Source organism: Camarhynchus parvulus, chromosome Z, assembly GCF_901933205.1.
Source record: "Camarhynchus parvulus chromosome Z, STF_HiC, whole genome shotgun sequence".
Classification (NCBI taxonomy): domain Eukaryota; kingdom Metazoa; phylum Chordata; class Aves; order Passeriformes; family Thraupidae; genus Camarhynchus; species Camarhynchus parvulus.
This window is the reverse complement of record NC_044601.1, coordinates 37,208,382-37,221,215: the sequence shown is the minus strand read 5'-3', so window position 1 is coordinate 37,221,215 and position 12,834 is coordinate 37,208,382. Positions and strand designations below refer to the sequence as shown.

General features: G+C 35.5%; 1 protein-coding gene across 1 annotated transcript in view; it reads right to left on the bottom strand.

Moving 5' to 3' along the window:
• TUT7 (terminal uridylyl transferase 7) overlaps positions 1-12,834 on the bottom strand; it is a 33,476-nt gene that overhangs the window by 5,785 nt on the left and 14,857 nt on the right. The window contains exons 11-25 of the mRNA XM_030968638.1: positions 12,173-12,304; positions 11,245-11,425; positions 9,744-10,891; positions 9,468-9,618; positions 8,694-8,780; positions 7,697-7,797; positions 7,128-7,185; positions 6,309-6,412; positions 5,183-5,272; positions 4,981-5,094; positions 4,795-4,872; positions 3,390-3,567; positions 2,823-2,870; positions 2,613-2,704; positions 2,020-2,135 (exon numbers count right to left, since the gene is read on the bottom strand). Of these exons, the coding sequence (XP_030824498.1) occupies positions 2,020-2,135; positions 2,613-2,704; positions 2,823-2,870; positions 3,390-3,567; positions 4,795-4,872; positions 4,981-5,094; positions 5,183-5,272; positions 6,309-6,412; positions 7,128-7,185; positions 7,697-7,797; positions 8,694-8,780; positions 9,468-9,618; positions 9,744-10,891; positions 11,245-11,425; positions 12,173-12,304 (2,678 nt within the window). The remainder of the gene's footprint in view (positions 1-2,019; positions 2,136-2,612; positions 2,705-2,822; positions 2,871-3,389; positions 3,568-4,794; positions 4,873-4,980; positions 5,095-5,182; positions 5,273-6,308; positions 6,413-7,127; positions 7,186-7,696; positions 7,798-8,693; positions 8,781-9,467; positions 9,619-9,743; positions 10,892-11,244; positions 11,426-12,172; positions 12,305-12,834) is intronic.

The following is a 12,834-nucleotide window of genomic DNA, read 5'->3' as shown; positions in this document are numbered from 1 at the left end:
AGAATGGCATGAGCTTCAAGGTGAGCTTCTTTTTTTTTTTAAAGGCATAAAAGGAAGGCCTGCAGAACTATAGGCTGGTCAGTCTCATCTCTGCCTGGTAAGATCATGGAGCAGATCCTCCTGAAAACTATGCTAGGGCATGTGGAAAACACAGAGGCAACTTATGACAGCCAACATGCCTTTGCTTAGAGCAAATCATGCCTCACAAATCTGGTATTTTCTATAAATAAGGGTTACAGAAATGGTGGGTAAAGAAAGTGACTGATAACATGTACCTCGACTTCTGTAAAGCACTTGACACTGTCTTACACAAAATCCTTGTCTATAAAATGGAAAGATGGATTTGATAGGTGGACCACTCAGTGGATATGTAATTGGCTGGATAGTTTCACTTCAAGCATTGTGGTCAATGTCTTGATATCCATGTCAACACTAGTGATGAGTGGTGTTCTTCAGGGGTCTGTATTGTAACCAATATTATTTAACATCTTTGTTAGGGACACAGGCAAATGGATTTAAATGCACACTCAGCAAGTTCTTGGATGATTAAGATTAGCTTTAAACAGATACGGGAAAGCACTGTTTTACAGATCAGTCAGAGCACTTAGAAAACTGGTTGCCATAGAAGACTGCTAAGGAGACCAAGAGAATCAGGCACAGGGAAAAAAAACCCAAAACTAAAAGGACAGAATCATAAACAAGTCCAGTCCACAAATGAGCATTAGCAGAGCAGGGCAGGTATGTGCTCTAACATCTCTTATACAGCAACTCCGGATGCTGAGGGAATGCATGAGAAGAGACTACAGAAAACAACTAGTTTTCCCTTCAAAGACAGCACTCCCTTTTGCAATAAATGGCTGAACAGAGGATTCAAATGTATCAGTGGTTTTACCCCACAGGGCATTTCTGTTCTGCACAGTCCCATTTACTTTTCCTCTAATGTTGTATAGAATGTAGCTAAGTATGTGCAATGAAGTGGTGTTTCACTTCAGAATGCAAGATTAAAAATCCATAGATCTAAGACAGCAGTTTGGATGTTGAGAAGACTTTCACACCACCTTCAGCATTCTTTAATTTCAAACTATTATCAGCTACTGTGCTTGCAATTGCTAAAGCTGAGTAAATTGCCAAATTAACAGCATCAACCATGTAAGTTCACAAGACTCTAATGTGTAGTGGAACAGCCACTTCAACCAACATGATCTTAATAGTTTTTTTTTTAAACTTAGGAAAATGCAAATGATTTCTAATGACAGCTTTTAACATAAATAGATTCTAAACAGTGGTTAGATTTTTCCATCCACCTTACAAGTGAGCATAAAGATTTTTAAGACTTCACTGTTTTTTAGACATGACATCTTTAAAGAGCTTTGTCTCAACTAAAATAAAATAAAATAAATAAATAAACTAAACTAAAATAAAAATTAAAGGATGAGTTTTAGGTTTAGGCATTTCATAAGAGGACGAACAGCAAAAGCCACGTAGCCATTCATCTGCTGCCAGAAGAGAGTAGTTGAATATTGGACTTGGCTACTCAGGGACAGGAAGCATTCTCTTGGATGTAAAACAGGACATTGTTCTCATACATGTGTGCTTATGAAAAGTAATGCTGTGATATTCTTGCCTTGCTTTTCATAGGAATTGCATGATTCTGTGAATTTGACAAAATCATGCCTTGCTAGGAGCAGCAAAATTCTGGTAGTAGAAGCTATTAAATAAATAAAAATACAGAATATATCCATGTGTACTTTTCACAGCACACAGTTATTCAGCTCTACAGATTATTTAGATTCTCTGTGACTTCTCCTTTCTTATTTAACAAAGTGGAGAGTCAGTATTGATACTTCAGCAGTTCTGCAGCAACACTATCCACCACTGCCAAAAGAGGTACTGACACATTTTAATTCAGGTTATGATATAATCTGCAGCAGGTACACGTTTTTTTAGCATTACTATCCCAATCTTTCCTAAACAAACCTAAGTAAAAAAGTTACACACAGATGCCAATACTATACTCACTTTCGTCTCATGGGACAATCTTTCATGAAATGGCCAATTTTACCACAAGTTCTGCAGCATCTATCATTTGGTGCCAATTCTCCTTCTGTTAGAACCTCAGGATCAAAAAAGTACTCCTGTAGAAGAAATCATATATTTAAAATGAAAATCCAAACACCTGGAAACCAAGACAGATACAAAAGTGTTAAAACAACAGTAAGAGTTACAGAAAGGAATACTCTTGCGGTCTGTAGCTGAACCCTGAAAGATCTAATGAATTAACTAGCCACTGATCTCTTCTTTGACAGGCAGCCTACTCACCACCAGGTGTGCACATTGTTATAAGACCGCAGTTTTAAGAAATGCTAAGGTGGTTTTGATTTCGATTAAAATACATAAATCTGTACAATGAAACTCTGACTTGACTAGTATTCTGCATACCAAAATATTTTACATGCAAGTAACATCAAAACAGTACTCAGTGGTAACTTCCACGATATTTAGAGTAGTGTGGAAATTTAAGAGAAAGAGTTGACAGTGATGTAGCCATAGTCCTGCAAATGCTAAGTTATATGCCAAAGAGCTCACACATACTCCTCTTAGAAGTAACTCACCATTTTTGACGGGTATTCTTTAGGAAATATTTTTATAGGGGTACCAAATACCCTTCTGCCATTGATAAAAGCCTTCATTATAAAATTTGTCACTGTGGAAGAAAAAAAAATCCAAATCAAAATAATCATTTAAATATCAAACTAGAATGTAAAATAATATCGAAGACAAGATCTTCACTTTGTAACTGAAATTGTTAACAGAAGACTTACTTTTTCTTGATAATCCAGCTCCAAGATTGTGGCTCAAATCAAAGGGATCTGTAGAAAATAACATGATAGGCATTCCTCAATGTGCAGACAAAAGAGTAGAAATTCTTTCCATGAAAATGAAATGGGCCAGAAAACAGGTTACAGATTATTTCTAAAATATATAACTGCATTTTCTCTGTCAGAGGGCACAGTGATAATAAACAGTAATCATACAGAGTTGAATCATTTAAGTGAATACACGCTCAGCTAAACCTAGTACTCGAGAACACCTCAACTGAATTACGCCTAATTTCTTTGCCAAAGGATTTTGTTGAATCTATTTTTCTGCCATTTACTTAACAATGAAAAGTGTGAAGTTTGCTTTGCAGCTTCTTTTCAGTAGCCAAAAACCTCTTAAGAATAATGTTTAGCACTACTGAAACTCAATGGCAATTCTGAGATGCTTTCAAAACATGGGCATTTAAAAATTTATAATCTAGTAATAGAAAAATAAATAAGCCCTGCGAAAAAAGCAAAATTTTCTCATTAAAGAAGTTCTGTATATTCCTGTATTTTATATGGTTTTACCTTCAATTACAATATATTTGGAGGTCCACTGCTTCTTGAAAGTTGTAAGCAGATTTTTTCTCCTGATGCAGATGACATGCTCTTTGAAATCAAATTCTTCTGTGTAGAATCGGAGAAGTCCCAGCCACAGTTGCCCAGCAGATTCAGTGTTTTTCCCATAGTCTGGCCAAACAACTGACTAAAATGACAAAAATATTGTTACATTCAGTACTTACATGACACATTTTCATGATTTTCATGATATGTTTTCAACATTTATTTTATACAGAAAAACAATGGAGTTACATTAGAATACTTCCTTTCATAACTTACATTCATAATCCAATATTGATTTTAAACAGTGTATTTTTTAGTCTATTAGTAACCAAAGTGGACAATTAATAGAACTTCTGGCACCAGGTTTTGCCTCTTAAGAATTTATCAATTCACTTTATGAGTCTGTATAAAACAAAACTATTCAAAGGAGTTAACCAGGTATGACCAGATACACAGGTGGTAGCAGTTACCTTCATCCAGAGAGACAAAGAACAATTAATCTTCCTTAACAGCTTAAAATAATTTTGTGATCTATTTTGTCAGATTTTGGAGTTATTTTTTTTCAGACATGAATTACGACTGACCATATTCCTAAAGCTTTATGACACAGGAATAGGATTTTCAAAACACTACTACTCCACTTCCATTCCTGCATTTGTTGTGGATCGAATTAATTTTTTTCTCAGTAACTGGTATAGTCTGTGATGTGTATTTAGCATAAGAATAATGGTGATAACACTGATAACCCACTAATATTTTAGTTGCAGCTCAGTAGTACCTACCCTAAGGTCAAGGACTTCCCCATTTCCCATGCTCTGCCAGCCAGCAGGAGCACAAAAAGCCAGGAGGGAGCACTATCAGGACAGTTGACGCAAAGTGGCCAAAGGGATATTCCATACCATCTACATGGTACTCAGGGGGAGTGGCCAGGAGGTACTTACTGCTGCTGAGGGATGGGCTGGGCATCAGTCAGCAGCTGCTGAGCAGTTGTGTTGGGCATCTCTGGTTTCTCTTGGGTTTTAGTCCTCTCTCTCTCTTTTAATTACTACCATTATTACTACTACCGCTACTACCGTTATTATTAACATCATTGTAACAATTAAAAGTATGAGGATTATTATTTTATTTTGTTTCAATTAATAAAGTGTTCTTATTCCAATCCACAAATTTTACTTTTTTTTTCTTTTAATTAGCTTTCCCACCAGGGAAGGGTCTGGGGGAATGGGAGAGCGGCTGTGTGGTGCTTAATTGCCAGCTGGGGTTAAACCACAATATTCAACCTCTATATTAGAGAACACTGTCTTTAAAAGGAATTTCTATTCATTTGCCAAGCTACAGACCACATTTCCAATTAGCCTGATTTACTCACCAACTCCTCTAGCTTATCAAAGAAATATACATTCCAGCCATCAACCAAAATTTCAGGCTTTTTTGGTTCTTTGTAGATCTGAAAGAGTAGTATTAAAAGCAATTAGAAGAGCCTTTCACATTCAGCACTGACATTCTTCTGATCAATACCATGCACAGTTACTCGTTTCTTTACAATATACTGTACCTCTTGAAGAACAGGGATGACTGGTGGATTTCTCTGTTGAAGGAAATAAAGCACCATAAGAGTATACGCATAAGATGACAGGCTACCTCGAGATGCATCTCCAATGTCACATATCTAGAAAAAGAATCATGATTTTATCTTTCATGGTGATCATCCCTTGCTGAAGAAACGACTGCTTCTAGAATGCCTGAAACATACTTACCTTTGTAAAGACTTTCATTGTGTAACACAGATATTTTACTCTAGGATCAATAGCTGCATATGATGACAGAAGTCTGGTGTTATGCAAGGCCTACAAAAATAAGGAAGTCATGTAGAAAATAAAGAAGCTCTGAAATTATGAAGAAAATAAGCTGAAAACATGAAAAAGATAAACTCTAAGGTGCATAATCAAGAAATACATATGTGAAGCCCTGTGTAGTAGGAATATATATTGAGAAAGGAAGCACTCAACAATGAGGTTATCACCTGCTCTTTTAAAGGCCTATCAACTTCCTTGATCTGTATGGAAGCGGTACTAAGCAGCATTCACAGAATAATACTTCAAAACAAGAAGCATTTATCTCCTACTACAGTTTTGGAATATTTGGTAGAAGGTAACTATTGAACCCAGAGATTTCAGTCCAGATGTGTAAGAACTACCAATGGACACATATGAAAGCATAACTTCAAGGAGAACACTTTCACGCTTAGTGGTTATCCTCCTCAAGACTCCCTTTGAGCTCATAAAAAACCTTCAGAAAGCTTAAAAATTGTCTCTACAACTTAACTTTCCTTCGCTGTTTCAAGGAACAGGGTTTTGAAAATTAGAGACATTGAAATAAACTAAATCTGTTTCTAAAAAGTTTGGCCAAGAACACATGGATTGATTTTGTTTGTGGCTTGTTTTTGTTTTTTTTTTTTTACTTTCTAGTATGTTACAGTTCAGGCAAGCTGGGTTCAAAATCACTCTTTCAATTCTCAAGGCTAGGCAAGAGCCATAATGCTAAGAAGAGTCTAAAAAATCTCAAGTTAGTTTATTTTGACTCTCATTTGAGAAAGACTTACAATACCGAAACCACTATGTTTCTTATTATTACTGAAAAACTAATAGATTTTCTCAGGAAGGACAACCCTTAGGAAGGACAACTCTGAAATCACAACTGTGCAGCTGACTCATTCATAGTCAAACAAACAAAACCAAAAAGGTTTCTTTGAAACATAAAACTGCAACAGGTAACTGGAAACAGTTGCTTTTTGAACCTCAACCAAACAATCACTTCAGTCTCAAGAAACAGATTCTCAGTTTTTTGTTACACAACATAAAATAAAAAAGGAGATAACCTTACCAGAGTATTATATAAACTGATGTCTACTTCAAGACCACTTCTGACATGGAAAAATTTGACAATTGGGACTTTAGCAGTTGTTATAGGCAAGACATTTCTTAAACCTAGGAGGAAATGTTTTATTACTGCATGGCTACAATACAGTGCTACACAGTATCACTTAACTTCCAACTGTAGCCAAAAGGTTACAAAATAAAATCTTAGTTGATCCCAAATTTGTATTTCAGTTACATTTTAACACTGATTTCAGAAATTTGTCAAACATGATCAATCTGATAAACATAGTTCATATAAATTTATGTTTAGCCCCCTCAAAAAATAAATAGCAGTCTAAATAAGAGTATAGAATTTCTTTATAGAGAAATAAGCTTAAGACATAAATGATAGTTCATTACAACTCATTGGAGAGACAGCAAAACGAGCACTATAAAATTCATGATTTCTTGTAGAAAAAAACAGGATTCACACTGCAGACTTGTATCAGAACATCTTTTACTATCAACTTTACATACAAGTACATAATTATTAAACTGAAGCCTCAAGTCTTAAATCATTATTTTTATGCGTGTAAGTTATAAGCATACTATCTGTCCAGATCAGATGTGGTCCAATAACACTATAACCTTGAATACCTATATATACAAACAAAAGTAAATCCAAATGTTCACAATATTCAACCTCACTCTTACTAACATTAACTCTTTTATGTTAGTTGTATCTTAATGATTTTCACCCACAGTGCTCCCCCCAGAACACTGTCACTACAGCAAATGAAGTAACAAAACCATAATCACTAATTTTAATTTTCCAGAAAATTACCTGACTGTTTCTTGAGAACTTTTGCTAAATCTTCAATGATTCTGATGCAATCAAGTCCCTAAGACATTAAGAAAAAAAGCTGAAAGGCGTATCTGCTGCAAGTATTTTAGGCAACCTTTTATTATGTGCCCTTAAGCTTAAAGCTGTATAATAAAATGTTTCATGTTATGCAGAATGATGTGAATACAAGAAATTGTTTCAAAATGGCATATGTAAAATCAACAGTTGATAATGTAATAATGGAAACTTTTTAAAAGCTGATATTCGGCATGAAAGAAGAGTGATGTGCTCTTCAATTGCTTCCCATTCCCAGTTGTTCATGCAATCAAGAATTACTTATCTGCACAAATAAAGCTAGAAATGCAGAATCTGGGAGAAAAATGGCTACTTCATTCTTATACTCAACCCTAGGGCAACAGTAGTCACCCCCAAAATAATCTGCCTCAGTGGTACCTTAGTATTTCCTTCTAACATTAAAAGCTTTTATAAAATAATGGATTTGTTATGCTAGATATACAATATAACAAAATTCTGCATTTATTTAACCATAAACCAAAATCTGAACCTACCTCAGCAGTTTCCAGACCATCTATTGTCATACAGATATCAAGATCACTTTGTTTGAAGCCAAAGCCATTTTTTGAGGAGCCAAACAAATCCAGCTTGGTTCCTGTAAGGCATGGGTTGCAATACAGCCATATATCAACAAGAATTATCAAGTTATATATAACACAGAATCTCAAATTGTATGTAGCTGCAAACCACTGCATGTATTCTAATACAGGTGGGAAAACATTGTATTTCTGTAGTACATGAAAACTTTCTGATCAACTTTGCTTATGAGAAAAGAATCTCTACTATTATTGATTCAAATAAGTAGTCTGACAAATCCAGAAACAAGTTAGGTTTTCCAGTAATTAAATCATCAGCATGTTTTGATCATCAGTATGATGATTTGAGGTTCAAGCTGACATCTGACTGAAAAATGTTTTGTACAGAGATTCTCAGGGAAAGGGATATACCTGGCTCCAGCCAAAAAAAAAAATTTTTGTATTTTAAGAGACCATGAACTGAAGTCTAGGTGTTACAGGTAAGAACTCCAGAAAAAAACAAAGGAAAAACAAATCAAATGCCTAGGTTCTGTGAACAGGCCAGATCTTGTGCCTATATTTTAAAATATTCCAAGGCCAGTAAGTTTCAGTAGGAAGTACTAAAATAACCTTGTTACTTCTAAGAGCAGTCACAAAAATAAGTCTGATTAATAAAGTTAAAATAACAAATGTAAAACTATTCCACTTCTGCTTTGATTGTTTCTTCCTTAACTTGCCATTGTTCCTTCCCAATAATGTGTACTATATATGAATAAATGAAAAAAATTCAAATTTAAAAAAGTCTGAAAAGACTTAGAACAAAAATTAATGTAATGAGGCATTCCAATGCTGACCAACAATATGGGTTAAATATTCAAAACTAAAGTGTTTATTATACTGAAATTATATTTTCTTGGAAAACACTCAAGTAAAAACAATCAAAAATATAAATACGAAGATAAAATGACCTAATTACCTGGGAAATCCTGTCTAATGAAGATTTCCAAGCTTTGTCTTATGTGTTCCCGAGCATGATCTTCCACTATATTTGGAGCAAAATCATCTTTAAAAAAAGAAGAAAAAAAAGACAACAATTTAGGCAACACTTTTTATGAAGAGCAAAGATTCAAGTGAAAATCGAGAGGGGTTTACAGTGGGGCAGGGGAAGGGAAAGAGAAAGAGAAAATTCACATGTGAAGGAACGAAAGCAAGGATGAAGTAGAAGAGAAATACCTGCTCAAAGAAAAACATTAATTAGACAAATAATGCATTTTGTCTGGTCAGAAATGGCGAGAGAGAAAGGAGGAAAGTTGGGTCACTCTGAAAAGAACAAAAGTGGAGAAATGTTACAAAACTGTATTTTTTCACAATTTTTTCCAGAATACTGAAGTATTTTTTTATGAAAACTACAAGTAAAGGAACAGTCAACATAATTCAAATCAGACAAATACTGAAAAAGCATCAGTCAAAAACTCCACCCAAAATTAGATTCTCAGAAAATGTAATTTTCCTGTATGAGTAATGAACCAGCCAGAAGAAAAATCTGAACATCTTCTAGTTCTCTAGATAAAAACTACTCAGCAGTTCTATAAAGAGCCATTACCATTAAGCCAAATTGTAGAATTGTATCTAAGAGTTGGAGGCAATGTAGGAAATAAACTGTCACCTTATAACACCATTAGTCAGTGGGCATTACGTTTTTTTTTCAGATTATTTTTCTATGGCACAATATTCAAAGGAAAAAACTTACGGTAACACTGGACACAAACTTGATCTAGAATAACTGAAAACTTGGGTGGCAGTGGTGGCAGCGGGTCCAGCTCAATTTTCTTGAAGTCTTCTGGACAATCATTCTTTAAATGACCTTCCCGTTTGCACAAGCTACACACTACTGTAGGAGACTGCATGAACAAAAAGCAAGATTAGTTTTAAAAACTATGGTACTTTAATAAGTTGGAGCAACACTTTCACATAACTTCTAACAGAACACAAGCAATATGTTTATGCTCTGATACAGCTTGCTTACCTTGCCCTTTGTAAATGCTTGTTTACTGAATTCATAAAAAAGTTCAGATTCTAAATACTGTTCTACTGCTGTGGTCTCTTCAGAATGGCTTCCCTTCTCAGTATGATATTCTTGACTCAAATTGTTCCTCAGAGGTCCACCTACACTTTCTTTGAATTGTTTGTTTTCATATTTACTGGGGATGGAAAAATCATCTTCTTCCTCTGACAGTGCATCATCATCTCCAGATCCAGTAAATGTGTTATCTAGTTCACATCCAGCTCTAATGGTAGCACTGCATTCTCTCTGATTTAGAAGAGTTGGTGATTCCTCTTCTTCTTCCTCATCATCTGAGTTAATCATTTGGGATATCTGACTCTGTGCTGAACATAGAAATTTTTGTGGGGATTCATCCAATTCATCAGTACCTTCAGTGCTACTATACTCATCAATGTTGATCTTATCATCTGTTATACCACTGCACTCCAAGCCAAATTCATCACTCTCCGTAAGTGCAGTGTGTTGAAAACCTTCTAAGTCTGAAATCCTACATGTCTCTACTTCATGCTCATTCACCATAACAGGGAGTTCTCCACTGTCACTGTCTTCATCAATTCTCTGCTCAGCAGCCAAAATAGTATGCCATTGTCTTTTTTGTTGTTCATGTTCTTCCTCTTCCTCCTCTTCTTCATCTTCATTTTCACTCTCTGTCTCTTCACAACTAGGTTTAAAATCCTCATTATCTCCAGAAATAACTTCCTCAATTATGCAGTCTGAGTCTTCATGGGTAATTCCCAGATGACTTATATCATCAGCCAATTCTTCTTCTGTGAAACTTTCTGAGCCATCACACAGTTTTGAAGGATCAATTTTATGCTCCCTAGGAATATGTGTATCCTCTGTTATGCTATCTTCTATTATGGCTGTGTTTGTTCTACCAACCAAGTTTTGCAAGTCAGAATCTTCATGCTTTATAGCATCTTTTCCATGGTCCAGCATTTGGGATTTCTCTTCATTTGCATTTGAAGAGGGTATTTTGCTCCATTTTGCACTTTTTTTGTGAGGCAAGGCAAAATACTTGTAAGTTGCTCTCAGACAGTGAAGAACATACACATACACTAGTTGGCTGTTCAAAGTTCTCGCCACATTCCTTTTGACTGAATATGGGTCTAGTAGAAAGAAGAAGTGAGCCAGCAGTGAAAGAGTTAATTTCTTAAAAGAAGAATACACTTACATCCTAACAGAGTCTGAATTGCTAGTAACTCTTAAACATTGTGTAGGGACACAAGGCCTACAAATTGTGCTGGAAAACAATCTTTTAGTTCACTTAATTATTTCTGATAATGTTTAAAATAATACTCAATAGAAATATCAAATAGATTTTTAAAAAAATATATTCTACTATAACCAGTCCAATATTAAAAATTTCTAAGTTGTGACACTCAACATTAACAGCCAAGTCAGCACCTTATAAAAATTAAAGTTACAGTTCTTTGAAGTTTGTTGAGAGATATTTATATACCTTCCACAGCAATGCGCTTTTTAGGCCAGTCCTTTAATTCACGAGACACTGGTTCCTTGAGTCGTATGCTAATAACCAAATCAGCCATATTGAACTCCAAAGCATAGAAACGAAGCAGTTCAAGCCACAGCTGACCAACAGGTGCTGAACACTGCTGACCTACATCAAACACTAAGGGAACCTGTCAATTACAGGAGAAAACCTTAAATAATATTTAGTACACAGGTGTTTAACTGTTTTATTGCTACCCTTCCTTTATGTCATCTGCAATCTACTGTGGCAGAATTTATCATTGGTTCTTGACTCCTGCAATTGAATAAAAACTTCAATTAAAAGATTGGAAGATACAGTATAAAGCTTCAAAATGGAAGAGTGCATCAATGGTAAAGAGTAGCATCAATTATTAATAAAAATTGCTTCTTTAAGTGTTTATGCCATAATTCATGGATTTCAAAGAGATAAGCATATCTCATGTCACAGGACAGAATGGAATATACAGCCTATTTTTAAGCGAAGTCTAGGCTGAATTTTTAACTCTCACAACATGCAATCACATTGTGATACTGTTTCTTACAAAGCTGTTATAAGAGGAATAATTTGCAAGAACAGCCCAAAGCAAAGACAAAATATTTTTCATATGCTTAATCTAATTCCAAGATAAAACTGCTCCAACTCTGTAAACTATTTCTCCTGGATAGATTAAAATTCAAGGTCTTATCAAAGAGTTTGAAATTATATCTATTTTCCTGCCAGCTACTTAGCACGAAGAGCTGAGAGCACAACAGACCATGAAGCAAGCAGTCATGCAATCTTTTAGTTCAGCTCATGGTTTTGAAACATAAGCACAAAACTGAAATAGAAGGTTGCTCTTTTTTGAGAACAGCAGTGTCTGCTAGCCTACTACAGAAACAAATTTAAAAGTTCAGACCTTGCCCCTTCTAGGGGAAGTTTCTTGTGGCAAATCAGAATCATCAGTGGGGTTATGCTCCCAAACCACAGCATCATTCTTGACTTCTCTCAGATGAAAATTAGTTAATTTGCTTAATGAGAATCCTCCGATCTAGAGGAAACAAAGAAAGAAACATAGAGCTAAACATCATGTGAACTTTAAATTTTAGTCCCCACATTGCAGTAGACCAAAATTTAAAAACAGCTGTTCCACATCTAGAATATGCCCCGACCTTTTTCTCTCTGGTCCCAATACTTCTCTACAAAAAAACTCCCAAGAGCTCAGTGTTCTTGGAAGGGTGTGCTAGTGTCCACACTCAGGAAATACAGACAGTGAGGTGGACTGAAAACTGGATGAATGGCAGATCCCAGAGGGTTGTAATTAGTGGCATGGGGTCTAAACATGGGCTTGTCATTAGGGGTGTCCTACAAGGGTCAATACTGGACTCAGTGTTGTTTAATTTGTTCAGCAGTGACTGAGACAAAGAGACAAAGGCCTCCTCAGCAGGTCATGATGACACAAAGCTAGGAGCAGTGGCCAGTACCCCAGAGTGCAGCCTTGACAGGATGGAGAGATAGGCAGAAAAGAACTGTTTGAAATTCAACCAAAGCAAAAGCAGGGTCCTGCACCTTGGGAGGAAT